The sequence below is a fragment of the Mesoplodon mirus genome, assembly GCF_964341445.2.
Source record: "Mesoplodon mirus genome assembly, chromosome: 8".
NCBI lineage: Eukaryota > Metazoa > Chordata > Mammalia > Artiodactyla > Ziphiidae > Mesoplodon > Mesoplodon mirus.
This window is the reverse complement of record NC_138984.1, coordinates 92,979,080-92,995,928: the sequence shown is the minus strand read 5'-3', so window position 1 is coordinate 92,995,928 and position 16,849 is coordinate 92,979,080. Positions and strand designations below refer to the sequence as shown.

Here is a 16,849-nt window from a genome sequence, read left to right as displayed (position 1 = left end):
TTTAATTTTCAAAAAATAAAATTGTTAATATTTTAAATGTAGGCCTTCAAACAAAAACTAAGTACAGTTAATTAAAATTGATAAATATTAAGTAAAAATGGGATCTTTTACCCATAAGTCATTTTGATATATTTCCCTCTTTAGATAACAGTAATACAATTACTAAATCAAATAATTACCCCTGATGATAGGATTACTAGGAAATGCTGGTCTAGCATGTTCTTGTTAACTGAAAGTTGGAGGATACAATTTCTTCTACTACTTATGAAAAGGAAATTGCAGAATATTCCATAGAATGTTTGACTTGTAAGCATAGTATATGATAGAGTACTTTCCTAAGGCATATAGTTGAGTTTCCATAGTTTGAGCTCGTTAAAATATAAGAGAAGGAAAAAGTCCTGGGCCTAAGTTTTTTTGAGGAACCCAATTTCAAAATGTGAGACTCAAAGAACATTATCAAAAGAGGTGTTATATTTAGTGTAAGATACTTATTGGAAATTTCACTGCATTCATTTTGATGTGAAAGCACTGCTTCATTATGATAAAGCACTAGCTTGAAAAATATGACATATCCAAACTGAAAATTCAGGACTTAAATCCAAAATAATGAAGGAAAGAAGATTAGTAATAGAACATTAAAATTGAGCTAGACAATTTCATACATCATGAACTCGTTTAAAAGTTAAAAGGAGGAGCAAAAATCTTATTGTAACTTTCAAGGTTTATTTTTCACAATTTGAATACTGAAGTCCAACTCACAGATCATCTCAGGGAAAAGTTCCACACACAGTTTTCTTTCCTGAAAAGAAATAAACCAAGCAAAATACACCTACAGGGGTCAAATTATAGATACATCTGATTCATTTCATCTTAGTAAGTGCGGTATAAGTATTAGTGCCCTTGAAATTCAGGTCATTTGAGCATAGGAAGTTATCTTTTTTTAAACATTAAGTCCAATATTTGTTTAATGTTGTAAGAACATTAATACTAGCTGATTTTCTATATGATGAGAAATGACTTCCAGATATTACATGAAATAAAAGGAAGTATAAGTCAACCCGTAATTCAATCCAGCTCTCTGATTCCTCATGAAAAGATGAAGTTTCATATATTATCCTCCATCCAATTTTGTGGACTACTTCATACTTAGCTGATGGAAAACTCCTACGTGATTTTCCCTGCCCCTTGTGTATGCCAAAGCAATTTTCATTAGTGATTCAAAAAAAAAAAAGACTGAGGGTGAAATTAAGAATAGTGTCTTTGAAAAGTGTCCCCTTGTTGCCACTTCTATCCTGTACTAACTTCAGAAAGAAGAAAAGTAAGGAAAAGAAAATATCCCCTAGATAAAAGTTAATAGAACTTGAAGGAAGCTTTTTCTGAGTAAAGCATTGTTTATTTATTGGTTTGTTTTTTAAAAAGTGTCAAACCAGTTGAAATATAGATATAAGTTACACAGTGACTCCAAAACTTCTTGTAGGGATCTACAGTGAGAACCAAACTACCCACCAGGGTTTTGTTTTATTCTTTTTCTTTGAAGTTTCTCTTCAAAGAATGTCTTTAAAATCAACTATTAGAAATAGAATGAATTAGAGATGTAAACAATATGTAGATAGGATCCACTTACTGAACTATGTGCACGCAGGAGTTCTTTAGAAATACAAAATGACTTCTTATTGCATGGTTGATAGTACAAGATGACTTCAGGCTCACGGGCTTCTCAAACACTGTGCTTCAATTTAGAAACAGTGTCCCCAAGTGACAGTGGCTTCTGTCCATCTGCTGGTTCTAACAGGATAGTAGAAGCCTTCTCTGCATTTCAAAAGGGGACGTGCTCATCAGTTGCTCTCTCATCTTTTCATGCCATTTATAACTGAATTTTATATGGCTATTGTAACAATCAAAATATAGTAAATCTTGTTAATCAAATAGTCACATAAAAATATTAAATATCACTAAATCCAAAGATGAGAGTTTGGATAAAACTTGCAAAAAGGTGACAAGCACTGTGATAGGCTTCTATGTCTTTCTCACTGATACTTCACCTTTATGAGTTTATTCTACACCTGATCCAAAGGTGAATGTGTTGATTTAAATGCTCTTATAAATGATAATAATTTCCTTTGAACCATAGTGCTAAAACAAACCAGTTATTTGTCTACTACTATGGATATACTGTACTAGCATAACCAAGTATATTTTACCCTTTTCTAAAATTTGTATCTAAGGTTATTCCCCTGAGAATTTTGACATCACTTCAAGCGTCTCCCTTTCATACTTCCGCTATGGAGAAACACAAAAAGAGAGACTGGTCATGTTCCTTACCACTTAGGGTATCAAATTGCTTTTCCTTTTTTTCTTGAAACAGAGGAGAAATTTTCTATTTTTCATTCTTGCTACATCTAATTTCATTTTTATTTCTATAAAAGTACATAAAATCATTGATAAAAATGCAAACAAAATTATAAGTTATAGATTTAAAAGCTAAAAGTTTACCACCCCTCACCTATCCCTAATCCTATTCATTCTCATAAAGGTAACCCTTTGCTATGTATCTTTTTGGACCACTTTCTGTACAAATATATGTATGTGGTGCTTTGTATAAGAAATAGGATTACACGTTACTTCTCAGCACTTGGGCTAAAATCAAGTGTAGAGATGGGATTAGACTATGTATTATTCTGAAACTTACATTATTTAGTTCTAGGTCTAATTATAGAGAAAAAAATGAACTATATTTCAACCTCAAGTGTATTCTTAAGTTAAATTTACCAATAATTATGTAGGTTACTGGTTAACCAAACTTTTGTTGGTTTCTTTTAACAAACTTTCTGGTTTTCTTTGAGAAACTGCTTTAGAATGTTGCCAGTGGCTGTATTTGTATTATGGGACACAATAATTTTAGTTTAAAATTTCAATACACATTAGAATAGTAAACAAATTGGTTTACTTCAGCATAGATAACATATTTCCAGGTATGAAAAGAATGCAAAGGAAAGTTCTTATCCCAGTACTTTGTAAACTGACTACATGCAAACACAAAACCTCATACAAACACGTGAGCCAGCACATGCTCACACAAACACACAGCTCATCACACAAACACATACACAATCAGCTAGGCCATTAATTCATGAAAAATGTTTACAAATAACTAAAAGTGACACAGTGTTTTTTAGTTTTTCATATGTCTTTCCCCTGCATTTCTGTTGTAGTTTGCCATTAAAATAGACCAAACGGAAGATTTCCTCCAGAACACTCAGGAGTTTGAGAGTGCTGAGTCTTTGAAATCACTCCTTCAGCTTCATGAACATCATACCAAAGGCAAGAACTACTTCTTCCTCACATAAGCTTTTAAAGGTTTTAAAGCTGTTAATATGGGAATGATCATGCATGATAGTATATTTTTAATTTATCTGATTATGTATACCTCAACTTGTTCCAAGTAAGGTAAATTAAAGCCTTATTTCTGGTCATATTCTGCAATAAAGAACTGGTTGTAAATGATTCTAAGGGGCGGTAGAGGAAGAGCCTCTGGGAGGTTCAGTTATGCAGTCTGCTAGATCTTAGTTGCTGAGGAGGAGCCATTTCCACCTCGCTCATTCTTACATATCCTCAGCGTCTAGCGAGGTCTCGGCACTTGGTGGATCCTCGTGAAATATTTCTTTTTTTTAATAAAGTTTAAATTAATTAACTAATTAATCTTATTTGTTTATTTTTTGGCTGCGTTGGGTCTTCATTGCTGCACGCGGGCTTTCTCTAATTGCAACGAGCAGGGGCTACTCTTCGTTGCGTTGCGCGGGCTTCTCATTGCGGTGGCTTCTCTTGTTGCAGAGCACAGGCTCTAGGCGTGTGGGCTTCAGTAGTTGTGGCATATGGGCTCAGTAGTTGTGGCTCATGGGCTCTAGAGTGCAGGCTCAGTAGTTGTGGTGCACGGGCTTAGTTGCTCCGCAGAGCATGTGGGATCTTCCCAGACCAGGGTTCAAACCCATGTCCCTTGCATTGGCAGGCAGATTTTTAACCACTGCGCTGCTACGGAATCCCCTCATGAAATATTTCTTGATTGAATAAATGGTTGAATTCAGTGACTGTTCCTTCTAAGGATCAGGAAATGAAGGTCACCCTTTCAATAACAGCTCTGAATAAGGAAATTTTCTTTCACTATTGGAGTTAAAACAGAAAAGGAGTAGTGAACTTTTTCCAGATAAAAATCTAATAAAACACTATATAAAATTATTTTCAACTCCCCCCGAAACAACTGTAAAGATAGTCTAGTTGTTAACCAACAATTTGTATGCTAGGCCTTTTCCACCAGAATTTGGGCTGGACCAGGACTGTAGTAAGAAAGGCATTTGTGGAAGAACACCTGTTTACTGTAATCTTTTTCTGTGAAAGCAAATTAAATAAATAGATAGGAACAATCACTTCTTTTCTTCCTAATGGGTTCTTCCAATTATTACTGCCAAATAGAGCTGAGTACAAGTGGATGGCTTCCTGAATTCATTTGTCTTAGTTCTAACTCACCTTCTAGCTTCACAAACCTGATCAGGCTAGACAGGGACAAAAGGTGTTTTTAAAGCCACAGATAGATTGTGTTTATATCACCTTCCAAAGGACCCTAGATAGTAGATCATTATTTTTCTAAAACTCAAAGATTAAAGGACTCAATCTTTCCTGTGTAAATTTTTTGAGATCTGACTACATATATACCTATAATTTTAACAGATTACTGTTCTGTAGGACCTATCACTAACAGGGGTTATAAACAGCATCAAAAGTATCAGCATTAGAGCAGCGGCCTGCCCATTTTTATACAGCGGCAGCAATCTAGGTGGGCCCAAAGTGGGTAAACAGAAGCATGTGAAATTCCTCTTAGGAGACTGGAAAGTGACTTGAGTCCAGGCCACTGAGATGGGTTCTGTGGCCTCAATTCATCTTCATGCCACCAACAAGATCATCACAAAACAATTTCACCTCCAGAAACCTGACAGTGACTAATGCTTCTGGTGAAGAGGTTCAGTACTGAGGCAGTCAAATGAAAGCATTTTCTGGAGGGACTGGAGGGGGAGGTTGTGGAAGTAGGGACTTTTCCATAAATATTTGGGAATGCAGCTAGAAGTGGGGAATGCTTAAATGCTGTTGTTAATGTTGGCTCCTTCAATTACTAGGATCTGTGACTCAGTGAGCCAGTTTTCATGGGGCACATGCTGCTTTGTTTGGAGGGTTTAGGCTACAGGGCCCTGGCATCCAGCTGATGGTGGGACCAGTGCCCTGCCTTTCAGGGGAGTCCACGGGGCCTCCTCTTAATCTAGAAAGATGGATAACAGTGCTAGCCAAAGACAGGAAACATAGTTTATTTTTGTGATGACAAAATATTCTTCCATCCTGGTGGCATGTTTATCGTGACATTTTTGTGTCCCTCTATGTGATACGTGAAGCACAGGGATTGCAGGAGACTCTAGTCAGGATATTTGGCTCCCAATTCATATGCCCAAGGGTAACTTCAAGGACTTTGTTTTCATAATATAGGAGTTGGTGAAATTTATTAATCAACTAATTCAGTGGAATATGATTAAGATTACCTGATTTGAAATACATATTCAAGAGCAAAGCTCTCATTTCCAGTTAAGGATGTCATTTCTGTCTTAGTTCATTTAGGATGCTCTAACAAAATACCACAGATTAGGTGACTTATCAACAACAGAATTTTATTCCTCCCCGTTCTGGAGGCTGGATTTCCGAGATCAGGGTGCAATGTGGTCCGGTGAGGGCCCTCTTCTGGGTTGCAGACTTCTCATTGTGTCCTCACAAACAGAAGGGGTTAGGGAGCTCTGTGAGGTCTCTTTTATAAAGACACTAATCCCATTCATGAGGACTTCACCCTCATGACCTAGTCACCTCCCAAAAGCCCCGCCTCCTAATGTCATCACATTGAGCATTAGGATTTCAACATATGAATTTTAGGGGGACACACATTCAGATCACAGCAATATCTATTATCTTTAAATTTAAGGAAATAAATTATAGCTATAACTACAGCTAGCAATTATCTAAGTGTCTGAGATGTTGATCAGTGAGTAGCACAAAATGTGAATGTTAGGATAATGAAGGTTAATAATATGACTGGAAAAACTATAATCAAACTTATCCCTAATATTCACAGTATTTCAATTTATGTCAAAATCTATACTTTTTTCTTCTTCAGCAATGCTAAGGCTATGTTGCATGTCAGAGACTTATTCTGTAGCATTTCAGAGATCAGAACCAGGATGAATGGGTTGAAGGTTTTACCCTCTGGAAAGTTACAGAATACGTTCATTCCCTCTACTATGTGACAATCCTTGAAATGGTTGAAGACTAATGTGTCCTCTCTAGTCTTCTCTCCTTTGGGTGGAACATGCCTAGTTAGTTAAAGTCTTTTCCAGCAAACATAGTTTCCAGACTACTTATCAGACTGGTTGCTTTCAATTCAACAACACATAATTAAACAATATTTTCTGAACCCGTGCCAGGTGAGAAAACCAGAGTCATGTGTGTTGAAAGGTTACATGGCCCTTGTCCTCAGGAAGCCTACAATTTGATGGGGCATGTATACATTTATTGGTGAATTCTCTCTGTTCTTTCTGTGGGTCCCTCTGTTACACCACCCAGCACACTGTGTAGTAATAATTTATTTCCCTGTTCTTCATCACCAGATTATGAGACTCTGGAGGACTGGGATTATTACATCTCTTAATCTCCAAGGTTTAGAATAACATCCAACTCAAAGTATGTTTATTGAGTGTTATTTGTATATAATCCCAATTTAAGACTCAGTAGCAGATGCAAAATGAGCAATAAACAAGGTACTACAGGGACATTAAGGAGGAGAAAATTGGTTCTAAGCCCTGAAGAATCACAATTGCACCTTCCAGTTTTCCAATGGCCTTCTTAAAATGAACATAGAGCCTAAGAAGCTTCCTCACAGGAATAATCGTATTATTACTTCCTTTTTCTTATATGTTCTATGTATATTTTAAATGCAGCTGAGATATAGGTACTTTGGGGTCTATTATACTATTTTCTCTATGTTTGTGTATATTTTAAAATACCCATTAATGAGTTTAAGAAATACCATCTCATTGAATAATATTTGAAATATTTAAAAATGTATTTGGAAGAAATATCACCCACGTTCCCAGTGTCAAAATGTGACCTTGATGCTTTTTAGAAAATACTCATTTGGAAAGGTTATTTAGCAAGCTATAAATTCACTTTGACTTGTGTACATCCCTCATTTATCCATCTTAAGTTTGCTATTTATACTTAATACTGATGACAAACTGTAAAGTTATTAATATAAAGTATACTTTAATATTTTTTTAGTTATAATTACAATTAAAACAGTTAAACAACAAAAATTTATTGACTATCTACTAGCCTTACATCACAAGGTATTATGTCATAAGTAGGGTTTGTATATGGAGAACAATACAATCATTAAATTAAATGCACTGTAGAGATTTTGTATTTCTTGAAGTTCATGATATATCTAGATAGTTTACCCTTGAGGGAAAATACATCACTTTGTACGATCAACTGATGGAATAAATAGCTAGGAAAGCATAAACAGTAAAAAAAAATAAAAATAAAAATAGTAAGATATACGAAGCTGACAGAGGAAACTTAGAGAACAGTTGATCCACTTTAAGCACCGCTGTAGTAGCAGGTAACAGACTGACCATAGGCTGGGTGCATTTTTACACGTTAACTTGGGCTCAGGAGGCTGCATGCCTGGTGGTACCGTGGTGGTGGTTATACCATTTTGGCAAAAGTTGAAACAGAAAACCAGAAAAAGATTGCAAATAGAAAGTTTGGCTAATTATATGTATTTTGTGGGGACTAGAACAGGTTGGCCTGACCCATTGTCAGTCTGCAACACCCTGAGCCTGGAAAGCTGTGCTTCCCTCTTTCATTTGAAAAGTCTGTTGTGAAAGAGCTAGTTAATGAAGGAAGAAAAGAAGTACTACGTGGAAACCCCGCCACCTGCCATACTTCCTGTTTGTGTGTGTGTATGTATGTATGTGTGTAACTGTTCACAATATCATAACAAATTCTTCAATGTAAAGGAAATATGTATACCTACATATGGAGAATCAGTTATACTGATGATTACATTAAGACTCTACAAATCAAAACTCTTCAGTTTGATAGCCAAGGACTTCTATAACTTGTTTTCACCTCATTTTCAAGTTATTTCTTTCCCTTCCACATAAGATTTTTTTCTAGACAGATAGGTTTTTTCTGCCTCTGTCCGTCTCATCTTGTTCATGTTTGTTTCCACTTCTCATTTTAAGAGATTTACTTTAATTTGAATGCTCTCCCTGACTTTTCTTCTTCTGCTTGACTTATCCCATTCCCTGTCCTGCTTCCAAGCATATGGTTGTTTTTGTTGTTTGTTTTATTGTACTATTACTCCTCAATCAAATTGCCCAGTGCACCTAATCACACCTTTCTTACTCTGAGCAGATAGCACCATCTAATACTTTATTGGACAGATCTAGGTCTTACGGCATAAACTGTTTGAAATTCTTTCCTTTTTATCTCAAAATATCTCTTTAGAGCATCTTCCCTTATCTCAGTCACTCTTCATCTCTCAAAAAAAGGTGTCAGTTTAAAGAGACAATTGACCCAAATACCACTGTCTTTGCTGTGTTGTTTAACTGTCAGATGCTAGAATGCTAAAGAGAGTACCACAGCGCAGTGGGAAGAACACTGAGCTACTAACCAGAATGCAAGGCTTTTAGCACTGATAAGTCCATTTCTAATAGTGTGACATACTTATTTTCTGGGTGTTCTTCATAGTTCTCCCATCTAAAAATAAAAAGCAGTGTATTCAACCCTGCTGATAGTCTATCCTTCTTTTTTCTTCTAACAACAGATGTCTCAAAGATTGTCCTTTCCTGTTGATTTCACTTCATCACTGCCTTCCCACTTCTCAACCTGGTAACTTGGCTTCTGTCTCTATCACTTACCCATCACAAAACCCCAAGTCTTCCCAACATCTCTTTTTTTACATCTCTGGCAGACTGCTGATCTCTAGCACCTATAGCTCTAATTCTTCCCCCTCTTTTAATACATTTGATTTCATTCTACCATTATACAAAATTATCGAATACCTCCCCTGTGCCAGTCACTATGCTGGTGCTGAGGATACTGTCACCGTCCCTGTCCTCATATTTACATTGGAGCCTAGTGGCAAAGACAGATTTTAGTCAGCTAACCCAATGCATAAATGTAGAACTAGAGCTGTGATAACAGCTGTGAATGAGAGGAACATCCGGCTATGAGAACATTTAATAGGAGGATTTGTTCCAGTCTGGTTTGTCCTTTGAGGAATTGACAATTGACTAAGACCTGAAGTATGAGTAGAATAAAGGTGGAGAAGGAATGTGTTGAGGAGAATGGTATCCCTGGCAGAGAATGTAGTAAAAATTTCTGGGGCAACAAGGAGTATACCATGTGTGAGGTATTTAAAGAAGATATGGATGGAGGTAAAGAGATTGAGACAATCTGAAAGGGAAAATAGGGACCAGACCATGCCAGAACTGAAATCATGTTAAGGGGTCTGTCCTTAATTCTAAGACACTGGGAAGCCATTGGTGTGTGTGTGTGTGTGTGTGTGTGTGTGTGTGTGTGTGTGTGTGTGTGTGTGTGTGTGTGTGTATGAGAGAGAGAGAGAGTGTTTAGAAAAGATCTTTCTAATATATGGAGAATGGATGAAATGGATTGGAGAGGAGATGCAATTAAGAGGTGACTGCACAAATCTAGGAAACAGAAGACGTCTTCTGGCTTATGGGGAATGGATAGTTTCCCAAGGGCTCTTCCAATGGATCCTCAAATGAGGTTGGGGATCCTCAAAGTGCTACTCTCAACTCCCCCATCTATACTCTCTCCCCTGGTAGTCCTTCAGTTTTCAGGCTTAAGCTCCCATTTCTACCAGATGTTGCCCACACCAATAATGCTGTCTACTCCAGAGAGTGCAAACCAGTGACCCATTTGCCAGAGAGCCATGTTTTGTTGATCCTTCAGTGTTTTTTAATTTAAAAAATACCAATTACAAAACAGTTAAAAATCAGAAGCTTTCACATAAAAATCTGTGTTTATAATTCTTTAAAAATTGGAAGCCCCATCAACACTGACCCTGTATTCCCTCATGTCCACAGTTGGTCAGCACTGGGTGACAGCAGATCCTGTGAGACTGGGCATGTATTTTCCACTTTGCCATAGTCCCTGACGTCTGGGTACCTGGCCCGCATATTCACTGAGCTTTTGTTTGGTTACTGCAGGCATTAGCCTTTAAACCTCAGATTTAGTCCAATCACCTCAGGATGTAGAGCGCTACAAGAGTAGGCACCTTAACCAGCATATCACCACTAAAACCCAACTGAACCAGTGCCCAAATCTCACAGGCTTTCCACTCCCCTGTACTGATTTATGCCATCACTGAACTTCAGCATCCTACCATTTGGCAGTTAGCGCCATAGCAGTTGTTAGGCCAAGGTATTTGACCAGTTGTATTGGAGGCATTTTATGTTTACACATTTGAATTCCTTATTTTTAATAGAAGGTTACATATATTTAAAATTATATGTTGAATCCAAATATTACTATATAAAAACTTGCTCATATCACTATTCTTTTTTCTAATTTTCTTCTAGAACTCTTAGAACGATCTCTAGCCCTTTTAAACAAAAGTCAACAACTCAATGACTTCATAGAAAAAATCAAGTGTGATGGACCTAATATGAATCCCGAGATGATTCAGGGAGCTCAAAACAGCTGCCTGAAGATTGACAGTCTTCTTGAACTTCTCCAAGACAGGAGACGGCAATTAGACAAGTACCTGAAGCAACAGCAGCAGGAATTGAGTCAAGTTCTGCAGATATGTCAGTGGGACCAACAAGAAAGTCAGGTAACCCAAAGGGGCACTGATGGTGTCCTGACCTTGTCTAATGAAATTTGCTTGTTATGTGGATGAGCCATTTCCTGGGGCAGCTTTTCAGTCATCATGGTCAAATCTTTTGGTCTTTGATTCAGACTACCAAGTTGTTTTCCCAAGCAAGTAATATAAAAACAAAGATTTTATTTCTTCTCATTATAATACTGATTTTTTAAATGGGAGAATACCCGCTAGCAGTTTTGAAAATGACTAGGTTCTATTGTTGGATTCTCTTTCGTGCTTCTGTCCAGGTCACTACCTTTAGTTACATTTCTTTGAAATTCTGAAAAGTTCATTGCAGTTTTCTTGAAGGTTGGGGAGGCATGATGCTGCTAATACCAGTGAAAAAGTCTGTCAGTCCGAAATAGAGATAATGTTCTTAAAACAGTAGCCTGGCACCAATGAAGAAATATGACCTTGGCCTATGTCTGGATGCTCAGTGGTTAGAGGGCTTTGGGGTGGGAGGTTGATGAGTTTGCAGGCTTGTTAGAGCTCATTACTCAGACTGTAGGCCCAGCTCTGGTCAGTTGTCAATGTGCCTGCTGTGCGTTCCTTGTGTCCCGATCACTTGAGAGTAAGAGTGGATAGAACTCTCTTTGCAAACCCCCAACTCAAATAGGTAGGATATTTATGGCTATATTTATAACTGCCCCAAGCCCATGCTTTAATCTGTACAGATTAACTGGAGGGAATTTTCAGAGAGAAATGATGGAAGGACATCTCCTGGTCTGGATGCATAGGAAAGGGGTCTCTTCACATATTTTATATTATTGCTCTGATCCGAACTGGAGAGATAGACATACAACTGGTAGCCAATATGAGTCCAGGAGAAACTGGTTCTTTCAAGCTGGAAAAATGAGGATTTGAATGATTAACCTTTCAACTTATACTTATTGAGTACCTACTATGTACCCAGATCCTATTATAAGTACTAGGGGTACATAACACACAAGATAAAGTCCTTTTCCTCCAGGAATTTTCCTTCTAGTGCATTTTCTCATCCTCAGCTCTATTGATAACCAGTGCTAGGTAACTCCTTTGGGGAGGCTGTCCTGGGCACTCTAGGGTGTTGAGCAACATTCAGGACCTCTACCCACCAGATGCCAGTAGAACATACTCTAGTTGTGACGACCAAAAAAGGTCTCCAGACATTGCTGACTGTCCCCTAGGGGCCAAAATTACCCCCAGATGTGAACCACTGTTTTAGTGTGATGGGAAAGGCCTATGATAAACAAATGAACAATGACAAGTGCCATAAAGATCAACTGGGGCAGTGAATTTTGACTTGTGTTGGTCTACTTTTAATCAGAGAAGGAATCACAGAAGACCTCTCTGAGGAGGTGACATAGAGCAGACACCCAAATGCAGACACCTCCAGACATACAGTCGGCTTGCATTTTGTCATCTCCTCCTTTAAGTCACTCTATACTTTCCAACCCACCTCCACCTTCAGCGCTTTTGTCTTGACTGCTACCATTCACTGTCCTGCTTCTTCTGCGCTTTGCCTGCCAAGCCACAGCGCCTCCCCAACTTAGTTCTTCCCCCACCCCACCTTCATATGCTCATTACCCAGAATGCTATTATCCAATGCAATAGCCTTCAACTGATGATTCTGGCATAACAAAGGAGAACTAATGCTCAGGACAAGAATAAACTTAAAGTTGTTTATCAAACAACTGTTTCCAAAGTTCCTTGTCCTCCGTATCCTATGGCACTCTCTCCCTCTCTTTCTTTCTCTCTCTTTGTCCTTTTCTCTCTCCCCTAATCCTGACCTGACACCATGTTCCCAGAGCTGCTGTGCCCTTAAAAAGAACCTTCCTCTTATTTCTTTCTATTGAATTCATAACCCCCAACCCCTGCCTCTAGTGCTTCCAAGAATACACTAAAAACTCCTCTTACTTTATCATACAGAGTAGTTTATCCCTTTTAAACCACGACCTCTCTTATCCAGAGACATTCTATCTGCAAAGAGGCTTCCCAAACACAGCACAATTTCCCAAGATTGAAAAAGCAGCTACAGTAAGTTTTATTTATTTATTTTTAAGGTAGTAATTTTGCCATTCTGCTTCAAGACTGTGGCAATACTCATCCACTTATCCTCTGCAGTAAAAAAAAAAAATCACATGAAGATTCAGAATGAACTATCTAATCCAGTCATATGCTTGAGGGAGATCTAGATACCTTGCCAACCCTAGAATCAGAAAGATGATTTGATAATAATTAAAGTAAGGTATTACAGAAGGTTTTTGACTTGGTGAGTTTTCTGTCTTATGGGGTCTCATGTTTTGGTGGAAGTGTGTGCTCTTTTTTTGAGGGAGTGCTTTTTTAAATAGAATTTATTTTTTACAGCAGTTTTAGATTCACAGAGAAATTGAGTGGAAAGTACATGGTATCCTCTGTTCCCACACATGCACAGCCTCCCCCATTATCAGCATCCCCCGTCAGAGTGGGACATTTGTTACAATTGATGAACCTGCACTGACAAATCATTATCACCCCAAATCCATAGTTTACACTAGGGTTCACTCTTGGTGCAGTACATTCTATAGGTTTGAAAAAATGTGTAATGACATGTATCCACCATTGCAGTATACAGAATAATTCTACTGCCCTACATATCCTCTGTTCTCCTCCTTTTCATCCCTCCCTGCCTAATTCTTGGCAACAACTGATCTTTTTACTGTTTCCATAGTTTTGCCTTTTCCAGAATGTCATATAACTGAAATTGTACAGTGTGTAACCTTTTCAGATTGTCTTCTTTTGCTTATTAATATGCATTTAAGATTCTTCCATGGGCTTCCCTGGTGGCGCAGTGGTTGAGAGTACGCCTGCCGATGCAGGGGACACGGGTTCGTGCCCCGGTCCGGGAAGATCCCACATGCCGCAGAGCGGCTGGGCCCGTGAGCCATGGCCACTGAGCCTGCGCGCCTGGAGCCTGTGCTCTGCAACGGGAGAGGCCACAGCAGTGAGAGGCCCGCGTACCGCAAAAAAAAAAAAAAAAAAAAAAGATTCCTCCATGTTTTTTCATGGCTTGATAACCATTTCTTTTTAGTGCTGGATAATATTCCATTGTCTGAATGGACCACAGTTTATTTATCCAGTCACCTACTGAAAGATGTCTTGGTTGCTTCCAAGTTTTGGCAATTATGCATAAAGCTGTTATAAGCATCCATATGCAAGTTTTTGTGTGGACATAAATTTTTAATTCATTTGGGTAAATACCAAGGCACACAATTGCTGGATGATATATGCTAAGAGTATATTTATAAGAAACAGCCAAATGGCCTTCCAAAGTGGCTGTACCACTTTTTAAATTAGAAATAATAACACTTAATTCACAGAATTGTTCTAAGGATTAAATGAAATAACATGTGTAAAACATGTAGTACAATGCCTACCATTTTAAAAGATGCTTAATAAATATTAGTTTCCTTGTCCTCCTTCTGCTTGGTTAAACCTTACAACTTACGAATTCTTTCTCATTCGGTTCCTATTCTTTCCCCTGGGTTTAGCATTACTGTTGTTATACATGTCTAAGTTTCTTAATACTGTTTAGTTTTTGGAGGCTGCCATAGGTATAGTAAGGCCTTAAGATGCACAGTTGTGGTTAAAAGAACCAGGCTTTCACTTAGACTCTACTCCTAATAGTCTAGAACCAAAATCAATTTAGTAATAATCTTAAGGATAAATATTATTTTAAATAAAATTGGTCAATTTCAGAAATATACAAACAGCTCATACTGCTCGATATCAAAAAAACAAACAACTCCATCAAAAAATGGGCAGAAGATCTAAATAGACATTTCTCCAAAGAAGACATACAGATGGCCAACAGGCACATGAAAAGATGCTCAGCATCGTTAATTATTAGAGAAATGCAAATCAAGACTACAAATGAGGTATCACCTCATACCGGTCAGAATGGCCATCATCAAAAAGTCTATAAATAATAGATACTGGAGAGGGTGTGGAGAAAAGGGAACCCTCCTACACTGTTGCTAAGAATGTAAATTGGTGCAGCCACTATGGAGAACAGTATAGAGGTTCCTTAAAAAACTAAAAGCAGAGATACCATATGATCCAGCAATCCCATTCCTGGGCATATATCAGGAGAAAACGATGATTCAAAAAGATACATGTGGGCTTCCCTGGTGGCGCAGTGGTTGAGAGTCCACCTGCCGATGCAGGGGACACGGGTTCGTGCCCCGGTCTGGGAGGATCCCACATGCTGCGGAGCGGCTGGGCCCGCGAGCCATGGCCACTGGGCCTGCGCGTCCGGGGCCTGTGCTCCGCAGCGGGAGAGGCCGTGGCAGTGAGAGGCCCGCGTACAGCAAAAAAAAAAACACAAAAAACAAAAAGATACATGCACCCCAGTGTTTATTGCAGCACTATTTACAGTAGCCAAGACATGGAAGCAATCTAAATGTCCATCGACAGATGAATGGATAAAGAAGATGTGGTACATACACATAATGGAGTATTACTCAGCCTTAAAAAGAATGAAATAATGCCATTTGCAGCAATGTGGATGGACCTAGAGATTATCATGCTAAGTGAAGTAAGTCAGACAGAGAAAGACAAATATCATATGGTATCACTTATGTGTGGAATCTAAAAAAATGATACGAATGAACTTATTTACAAAACAGAAATAGACTCACAGACAGAAAACAAACTTATGGTTACCAAAAGGGAAAGGTGGGGGAGGACGGGTAAATTAGGAGTTTGGTATTAAAATGTACACACTACTAATAAAATAGATAAACAAGGACCTACTGTATAGAACAGGGAACTATACTCAGTATCTTATAATAACCTGTAATGGAAAAGAATCTAAAAAAGAATACATATATATAACTGAATCACTTTGCTGTACATCTGAAACTAACACAACATTATAAATCAAATATATTTCAATAAAAATTTTTAAAAGATCATGAGACCAAATAAATAAATAAGTGTTAAAAATTGGTCAATAAATAAGTCATTTCCTTAAATATAAAATTTAAGGAAATTAAATAAATTTAAATAAATTTAAATTTTAATTTTAATTTAATTTTAAAACGCCCCATGTTACACTTTCTTTTGCTAATACCAGTGACAGCAGCTCGAGTAAATAATCACTGTCACTGTTGTTTCTGTGTGCTTGTAAGAGCACAGATGCTGGGGCCAGATTGTTTGCTGGGTTCAAATCCTGACTGCACCATTTGCCAGCTGAGTAACTGAGCAATTATTTAACCTCCCTGAGGTTGTTTTCTGTAAAATGGGATGTAATAGTACCTACACCATAGTGTTAGAATCATATATGTCGAGTGCTTAGAACTGTACCTGGCACATGGAAACTGCTATATTAGTATTAACATTTTTTATCATCATGTCTGAAAAGAACAGTGAAGGCCCAACCCATTACATACCCCCCCCAGTCCTACCCTTCTTTGCTCACATAAAGACTTGCATTAAAGGCTAATTTCATTATTTATTTTGCATTCACAAGGTGTGATCAAATAAAAGTCACTTTTATAATCTTAGCCATACTGTTCAATGGGCACTCAATTAATGATTTAAAACAAGAATATAGTTGTATTATTTTCTGCTTGTGACTTAATAATGTTGACTTATTAATGAGTTAAAACTGTAGATGAGATTACTATCCATACAGATAATTGCGATTAACCTTTGACATGCTGCCACCTTTTAGACCTTTATCCAAGCATGATCATAGTCACAGGCACACACACATTTATTACAGAAAAAACAAAACAAGCAAACAAAAACTAATGGAATTAACCTACGCGTACTATCTTATTACCTAATATCAAATTGAACACGTCATAGACATAGTCTTATGTCAAAAGTACCATAGATAATTTT

General features: G+C 37.7%; 1 protein-coding gene across 1 annotated transcript in view; it reads left to right on the top strand.

Moving 5' to 3' along the window:
• Positions 1-16,849, top strand: part of CCDC141 (coiled-coil domain containing 141) — a 197,060-nt gene that overhangs the window by 50,159 nt on the left and 130,052 nt on the right. Inside the window, exons 4-5 of the mRNA XM_082629826.1 lie at positions 3,213-3,321; positions 10,698-10,951. Of these exons, the coding sequence (XP_082485952.1) occupies positions 3,213-3,321; positions 10,698-10,951 (363 nt within the window). The remainder of the gene's footprint in view (positions 1-3,212; positions 3,322-10,697; positions 10,952-16,849) is intronic.